General features: G+C 31.6%; 1 protein-coding gene across 1 annotated transcript in view; it reads left to right on the top strand.

Moving 5' to 3' along the window:
* PTPRQ (protein tyrosine phosphatase receptor type Q) overlaps positions 1-9,343 on the top strand; it is a 92,586-nt gene that overhangs the window by 39,192 nt on the left and 44,051 nt on the right. Inside the window, exons 22-26 of the mRNA XM_015812034.1 lie at positions 1,377-1,652; positions 2,274-2,425; positions 4,310-4,451; positions 4,982-5,254; positions 8,827-9,153. Of these exons, the coding sequence (XP_015667520.1) occupies positions 1,377-1,652; positions 2,274-2,425; positions 4,310-4,451; positions 4,982-5,254; positions 8,827-9,153 (1,170 nt within the window). The remainder of the gene's footprint in view (positions 1-1,376; positions 1,653-2,273; positions 2,426-4,309; positions 4,452-4,981; positions 5,255-8,826; positions 9,154-9,343) is intronic.

Here is a 9,343-nt window from a genome sequence, read left to right as displayed (position 1 = left end):
TATAATTATTCTTCAGTGAATGATCTGAAATCCAGATCTCTAAACTGATATCTCAGTAGTTACCTTATACTATTCCATTCCCAAATATTTCTATATAAGAGACTGTTCAGCTTGGCCTAAATTGGAAAATTACCAATAAGGACAACAACTGATAGATACACCAATATGCCATGAAAATCACACTTATGTATGTTCCAATATAGACACTGAATCCATTTCACATATGCTGCTACAGCACTCTCTATACAATAAATGGATATCAGAACCCATAACACCAATTGTTAGAAATCTTAATTGTTCCTCTGAGATTAGATCTACTTTATAAGGAGTTGACATTTGATATGAACATGGAAGTAACTGTGACCAGTTCTTTGCCATTATTGAATTGCTTCCTGGTCTAAATAAGGATAGTTACTGCTGATGATTTCCACAGAGTTGGGGAACTGATTAAGATGGTCAGCCCAAAGCATCTCATAGTTGCAAGTGAATTCTGATAGACAGTTGGGAATTTTTCAGCAATCTAACAGGAAATTCCATCAAGTGGTCAAGTGAACTCTGGATTAGAGTGTTGCTCATGATTCTGTCCATGTTGCCTCTCTCTGTTGGTTAGTTCTTTTATATGTACAAACAAAAAGAAAAGAGACTTATATCACGAGTGGAAGAAGACCAAATATGAATTTGAATAAATATTGGTAGGAGCTCATGTTTGGTAATAAGGGAGATGAAGTATAAGTACTTCTCCACCTTTACTGTGCTGGCAGGATGAAATCCAACACCCTTGTTTATGTGCCCTGTCTCGAATATGGAGAGGCAGGAAATTCTACCTACAAGCTGTTGTGAGGTACTTATGCAATCTTTTGTCAATAAAATAGCATATCTTTATTCAGCTATCAACTCTACAAGAGTAAGACCTGAAAAAATGATATAAGTAAGACTTTATTATGTCACCTAGGATTTGTTTGATGATTTTGAAAAGTGGATAGGATGCTCTATAACTGGTGTGCCAATAGCATTTCCTTCCTGGAGTAAGAGGTATTGGGAATAGTATCTCATGTCTTTATTGCCTCAAGGATAGACTACTGCAACATACTTACATAAAATACATATAAGAAAATAAAGCATTTATTGGTTTAATGTGATGTTATTTGTGAACATTATGTGTAAAATAATTATTTAAAAAATTATTAAAGAATGTGTGTGTGTGTGTGTGTGTGTATAAACAGGTAATTTGCTATAAATGTTACACACATGCATACAGACACACACACACACACACACACACATATACATACATACTCCTGTACTGATGCTTCCTATATATTTCAGATTAATGTTTGCTTCTCCCATTTTATGTTTCTTCCCTGATTAATTGGCAGCTCCAGACTCTGCACCTATTTTGAAAACTTACAGAAACCTTTCATCTACCTCAGTGATGTTATCTTGGGATCCTCCATACCGGCCAAATGGCATTATAAGAGGCTATGACTTAAAGCTACAAGGGCCAGAAAAAAATGTTTCTTCCACTACCTCCAATAATTCAATTATTTTAGAAGACCTTTTGCCATTTACTTTATACAGCTTTTTTGCATCCGCTAGAACTGTAAAAGGGCCTGGTCCATATGCTGTTCTTATGTTCTCTACAGATGAGTCAGGTGAGTAATTTGCAAGATGCAGATTTTTCAATGAATCCAACGTTTACAAGATTCATTGCTCTCCTTGGCTCTGTTATTTTTATTTTGTGAATTTCATAGGATGGAACCTTTGACTATCTTATGACTTCCTTATCATATCTACCTATTTACTCAGCCATAGCCATAGAACATTTGAAAAATGCAATTACAATGTATGTGAATTTGTAAGCTGTCATTCTGCTTCAGTTTCTCTGTATTTGCTAGCTACTACTCATCTAGGGACTTACATTGCTACCAAGGCATATATATAGCTCAGGCATGTCAAACTCGTGACGTCACATGATGTTGCGCGACATATCAGAGCTTTTTCTCCATTGCCGGCAATGGGGGTGGGCGTGGTTTTGGGATGACGTGGTCCGGCAGTTTGACACCCCTGATATAGCTCATCTGGCTTTATACAGATTAGCAGGAAAGATGTTTAGATCTCTGAAAAATGTGGCTTCATATATAATTTAAAATTAAAAAATAGAATATTTATAAGGAGAACAATATGTCAAAAATGTTAATGTATAATGTTTTGATTTTTTGTTGGGTGTAAAGTATTGTCACATTGCCTTAATCTGAATAATGTTTCTTTCATAGTCCCATTGGCACCTCCAGAGAATCTGACAGTTATCAATTACACGTACAACTCTGCATGGCTGAAATGGGATCCAAGTCCTAGGCCAAATGGTGTCATTAAAATATATGTTTTTAATATTTCTGAAAACAATAATCAAGCTACTTTTTATCAGGTACAATTAACACAATTAATATTATAAGTAAACATTAAAGTTATAAATATATATTTTTAAACCATCAGTTCTGTGGAGGGTAATAATCAGAAGATAATTTGTTTGTCCAGGGAAAAATCAAAGAACATTTCTTTCATCCTGGATGAAGCAACTCTGAAATAGGTAGAACAGGAGAGGCCTACATCAGTTGAATCCATTTAGGAGTTTTGGGAGATGAACTTAAAACTATTTTTGATGAGGAACATTTTTCTTGGCAAAAAGTATGAATAATGGAAATATTAAGAATCAAAAAAATGTACCAGATATATTTGTGGATAAGCTAAGATTTTTAGTTGTCAAAATGCACGCCAAAATTGTGATGGGCTTATCTATGCATATATACAGTAATATTTCTTAAAGTACCCATATATCCCATATATTCCTATGAATAAACCTATCCATGGATAAGCTGACCCTCAATTTTTTAAAACTAAAATACCTTGAAAAACAAGCCTCTCACAGGTAAGCCAATTTTGAAAATTAAAACACAAAATTCCAAAGGTCAGCTTATCCATGGCTGATACATTTTTCATGATGTTTTGGTTAAAAATTTGTGGGTTGGCTTATCTATGGCTGAGTTTATCCATGTTTATATAACAAGTACCTATGCCACTCAACCCTCAGGCCATGTCCTTCAAAACTCAAAGAACATTCTATTTCTGTATAGCACTCACTTTTTTTTATCCAAACCTCTTTCTTTTTTTAGAAGACTTTGATCCATTACTTTTAAAAAAAAACAACCTGTCAGTTTAGTATCCATTGATTTAATCAATTTAATCAAGTGATTTGGCTAACTTATTGCTCAATTCTTCAAACATTTTCAGAAGTAAATCTGATATAATTCCTTGCTCTGCAAGTTGCTCTTCTCCACTGTTTTTTTTTACCACTTTTTTGCTGGTTGCTATTGTAATATTGTAATCTAAAACTGAAAGTGTTGCAATTGCAAGGGAAAGCATGAAAAACAAGCTGTCCGTTTTATTTTTTCCTATTTTGTCTTCCTGTGCCCTTAATACTTTTGTCTAAAATGCACTCTGTACTGTAGTTACAGTCAGCATCATAGTCTGGCTCACATTATCTTTATCTTTGGTTTTATAAAATCCACCAATTGTTTGTACTTTTTAATAGTAAACAAAAAACATTTCCACAAAGGTCCAGTTAGATTATCTATTTTAATTCCAATTTATTTAAAAGCACTTTCACACAAAAAAAATCCTCTTTATCCATTTAAACTATCTTACATCCTCTCCTTGTCAATTTTTTTTTGCCAAAAGTTCTAAATCTTTAAAGCCCCTCTTTTTCCCATTTTAATGTAAAAAGAACATTTATTCATCAGGTGGAATTGTGTTATCCTGCTACACAGAAAACATCTCTTTGGCTGTAAATCAATTCCATCCAAGTGTTTAAGAAAGTGAGGCTTTTCATTTGACCCCTCCCCCCAACTATTTTATTCATGAGTCAACTCTATTCTGGACAGTTAATCACAAGGAGCAGCTGTCCAGAATGCAAGTGATCTTGTGATCTTTCCTTTATCCAGAAAGACAAAGCTAATCAGAATTTGCTCTGTGGCCACTGATCTCCAACACAATGCCATTCCCACTCTTTCAAGGCCATCTAGTCTGCCATAAATCCTCACTTGAAAGCTTCAGTAGTCCTGCATGCATGTAATTTTTTCCCTCTAAATTCACATGAACATGCTTTATGAGCTGAATATAACACTGGGAATGGAGTCTAGTATCAGAAAATTATGTATTTCATAATAGATTGATTTCCCATTAATTGATTATTGTATGATTCTGAAGAATTTATTACAGCAATTATGGTAACTAATTATTTTCTTAATTTAAGAACATTTCAGGTTCACACAGTGAAGCTAATATACTTGGATTAGAACCATTCTCAATGTATTCCATCAGTGTTTCTGCATTTACAAAAGTTGGAAATGGCAATCAATTTAGTAACCTTGTACAATTCACAACAATGGAATCAGGTTAGATTGTTTAAGATCAAATATTTTAATATGTACTGGTTTTGCAGATGAAACATTTTAGCTGTTCCAAATTTAATCTAAATAAACCTATGAATTTCTCATCTATTACTTAAAAATCAAAAGTGTATTCTAATTTCAGGATCTGATTATTATAAACCCAGTTGGACAGTTATTAAGATTATTAATATTAATTAATGCTGATTTTCTTCTCCCAGTTCCATCCATCTTTCAATTGCCAATATGCTAGTTTATTTGGCTCAAGAAGCATATATGTATCTCCTATATAGAGAAATTATGACAACCATAATTAATAAAGTAGAGGTACTCAAAATATATATTTCTTTCTATTGTATTTTTTCCTGCTGTGGAAAAAGTCAACAACTTCCTTTAGTAGATCTACTAAAGTGCTTTTATTATGATATCATATGAAATGCTGAAATGCTTCTTGCATTTGAATTGTTTTTAATCATACTGAAGTTGCAACCGCCTTTTCAACTTTATCAGAATATAATCTGTACTTTTCTTTGAAGCACCAGATATTGTCCAGAATATCCAGTGTATTGCAACCAGTTGGCAGTCAGTCTTACTCCAATGGGACCCTCCTTTGAAAACAAATGGAATAATTACAAATTACATCGTAACATTTAGAGAGAATTCAACTATCTCATCATCTCATAATGAAACATTGTGTATTTTGAGAAACTTGTTATCCAATACAACTTACCAGTTTAAAATAAAAGCTGCAACAGCTGCTGGAAAAGGGAAAGAACAGTTATGCAATGCCAGCACATTTCCAGAAACAGGTACCAATTCCCTACATGTCAAGCTACAATTAATAATTTCAGAAATTTCTTTCATAATGTCTTTTCAAGTAAGTTTTCAGAGCTGAGTGGAACAAAACTGTACTATTGATATGTGTTAAAACTTCTGTTGTGTTAATTTTGTAAAATATATTAGAAGAGCAATAGTTCCAAGTAATTGTGTTTGGAATTCATGCAAGCAACTATAACAGCAATAAAGTTTTTATTATTGGGTTAACATTGTCTTAACTATGTTCTCATGCATATTTTTTGTGTTGAGTAGCAGCCACTTGAAATTGGAGACTTGCAATTAGGAATGGAAACAGTTTTAAAGTTATTCTCAGCTTCTTATTTATGGTAGACAGAGTTAGTCACAGACACATAGCTAATACAGAGTCACTGCCAAGGCATTTATTTCTGATGCTAAATGAAATCAAATTATGTTCATCATCTCATTCCAAAATCTCTGAACATGAGCCTTCAAAGTATAACTTGATTGTTTATTGTTAGGTTTATTACAACAGGGTGTAACTATACATGATCATAAAAAGAATTACATATGATACCATATGATACAGTGGCATTCTCAACTGAATGTTACATCTTTTGTCATACTCTACACTGTTGGATAATTTGCTTCAATTTATAGAATAAAAACATACAAAGTTGTGAGAATAAATGCTACCGGCATATAGAAACTGAATGGAAATATAACTTCTTCTGAGAACTGGAAAAAAAGAATGTGATGGTAAAATTTTTATTTTTAAAAAATATTTAATATTTAGATTTAGAAGTTTAAAAAAACTGCAATGAAAGCTTATAAAAATAGTGGAAAAGGTGAAACACAACTAATATTTTACATCTCCTATTATCAAATTCTCAACAATGTAAGACAGTGCTCCAATTTATATTTATATTTTGCATTTCTAGACTATGTATCTCCCTCAAAGAAGACTCTGGGTAGTGTACAATACAATTCCAAAACATAAAACAGTATATGAGAATTAAAATGTTAAAGTTAAAATTTAAATTTGAAAAGTTTATAAAATTATAAGAAATTTCAAAGAGGCAAGAAAATATTCAAGGAGACAATTTAACCCTGTTAAAAAATTGGTTGATGAAGGCCAAGAGAAGATTCTTATGCCACCAGCCAGCCCCATGACTGCATACTCCTTTCAAGGAAAACTATTTTTTAAATAAATAATAGGTAATCAGTCTACATAAGGGATTCAAATTGTGAGAATTCAAGAGGAGATTCTGAATTCTAGGGATCTCTTCTTTCCTAGAGGTCAATTTCTGATCTTAATATAAGTTGCATAGATGAAAGGTTTCTAGGGTAGATTGATATGAATATTGCCAGTGGCCTGAAACCATTTATATATCTTTACATTTCTTTATCTTTAATTGAAAAAAATCATTTGGAAAATATTGGGTAATAAATATTAGTAGAATTTCCTTTGTATTTAAAACTCTTTACCAATAGTTTTTCAAATGAATCATTCTCAGTTATGAAATTATTTATTTCTGTATATTCTCAGTGTGTATTAGCATACTCCATGCCCTAGTTTGTGGGAAATAAGCAACACTAATGGACAGTCTTCAAGTGTAGTCTCTAAATTAGAAATTGTAGCTTGCATAAAATAGTATGAGTATGCTTGTATAAAAGTGGCTTTATTTACATTTGTGACTTAATTGCTATTCTAAAATATGATAAAGCACACATGATATTAAATCTACAAATGGTTCAACACTGAGAATTAAAACAAAGTTATAAGATATGAATATTTGTGGATAAATATATGACGGTTACTTGAAATGTAATTTATGTGTTCTTTTATATGCATATGATGTCATATTGAACAGTTGAAAATTCAAATGATTAGCCATGCATATAAAAATAGATTTTATGATGCAACAAGGAATATGGGTCTTAAAATAAATAATCGAGGAGCAAGGTAGTTGTGTTTAACAGGGGAAACTGAGTGAATGCACCTCCATAGAATATTAACCAAAGATGGCAAAATGAGTGGAGACATACTGATAGAAGGGTCTGTAGTATGTAATGTATAGTCTGTTTGAAAGTTTTTCAAAAGAAACAAAAATGGTTTTGCATAAGTGTGTTCTTCTGTCTACTTTGTTCTATGGAAATAAGAATTTGGGTAGAGGATATAGAAATAAGTTGAATGCAGTGCTTGTGACTTAAAAAACATGTGTAAAGCAAAAGATAGAATGAAGAACAAGCTCTGTATTAATGGGAATAATAATGCTGTGTTGGTTTTGTCAGGAATGAGAATAAAATCAGAGAATAATCTATAAAAGAAGATTGAATGGATTAAGAGGCAGGGAAAAATCAAGAAAATTATAGTTGGATCAAGTTGATGAGATTCTGAAAAAGAGATGTTAATTTAAACCAGAAAAGGCAATGTATAAAGTGATGGATAACGGACATAGTAGGTGCAATAATAATTTTTCAGAGAGGCTTAGTAAATAGCAAAATAAACTAGATTTAGCTACAGTATATTTCCTTTAGTTTAAGTCTGAATTTCTTTCCTATTTCCTATTCATTTTTCTCTGCTTTCTGTGCTTTGCATAAAATGCTTAAACTGAAAGAGAAAAGAGTACACAGGGAGAATACTGAAAGAAAATATGGTTCCTCCCATGGATAGATGAAATATTTGTTTTAAAAGATGATTCATATGCATTCAATAGTTTAACAATAACTGGTGTAATATATCATGATAGCCAGATCATATTTATAAAATATGAACAGGTACTAGATTTCATTAGTATTACTTTAATTTAGAAAAATAAATAGCTATAATTTTCAGTTGTTTTCAGGTTATTTTCATCTTTTATAACATTGTGCATTCTTTGTCTTTTGTCTTTAGAAATAAGTTAAATATTCAAAACATCTTTAAAATACTGTAATATCTCAGATGTAAATATAGATATTTACTTTAGCAGATGCAGCCGAAGAAAAGAATTCTGATACACAGAGGAATACTGTATGCTTTTTCATTGGAACTAATGAGAAAAGTTCTTAAATTACAAATAAATCTTCATGCACATTATAGTCCCTTCATCCCTAATAAATCTTGCTGTATATATATATATTTCAAATGGTTGTGCTAAATTTCTCAATTTTTAAAGAGGTACCAAAAGAATTCTATGTAGCAATGGTATCAAAAGATGATGTAACCAAACTAACGATAACTGTCCTAATCTTCCTTATTCAAACTGAAGTCTAAAGCACATTGTAATAACAATGAATATATGTTTCTAAACAGCAGAAAGTTGATATGAATGGTTTATCCAAAGATTCTAAGGATATACAACATTTGTATAAACTATGTATACTTCATAAAGTATATTTGTATTCTCAGTTGTTTATATTTCCAATGTTATGACTGTGACTAAGGGAAATATCCATTCTTTAGTGTATGGAATAAAGACTTTCAGACTGAGAAACAGTGTAGATATAAACACATCTGGATAAATAATACGAAGTGTATTTTAGCTTTAATGCACAATAATATAGTGATATTATAATTATTCTTTTATTATTGCTATTTTAGCTCCAAGCACTCCAAGAGATATAATATTTTCAAATATTCAGTCAACAAATGTGACCTTGAAATGGATAATGCCAGTTACTATTTTGGGCTACTTTCAAAACTACAAGATTACTACACAGTTACAATCCATCCATTGCAATAGTTGGGATTCTTCTGAATGTATTGAATATGAGAAGGAGCAACACTCATATCTTGCTGATAAAGTTGCAGAAGAAACAGTAAATGATCTGAAAAAATTTAGATGGTATCGATTTAGTGTTTCTGCTAGTACAAATGCTGGTTATGGCAATTCTACACCTTGGATTGTCACACAAACTCTTCCTGGCTGTAAGTAAGACTATAATAATTTTTAATTTTATACAGAACTCAACTTTTTAAAACTCATGAAAAATTAACAATAGGTATAATAAATTATAAAATTACTATGTGTTTTTCCAAGAGTATTCACTTATTTAGTTTAAATCTCTCTCTCTCTCTCTCTCTCTCTCTCTCTCTCTCTCTCTCTCTCTCTCTCTCT

The sequence above is a fragment of the Protobothrops mucrosquamatus genome, unplaced genomic scaffold, assembly GCF_001527695.2.
Source record: "Protobothrops mucrosquamatus isolate PMUCROS unplaced genomic scaffold, P.Mucros_1.0 scaffold63, whole genome shotgun sequence".
Classification (NCBI taxonomy): Eukaryota; Metazoa; Chordata; class Lepidosauria; order Squamata; family Viperidae; genus Protobothrops; species Protobothrops mucrosquamatus.
The sequence above is the reverse complement of the archived record's forward strand: the minus strand, read 5'-3'. Positions and strand labels throughout refer to the sequence as shown.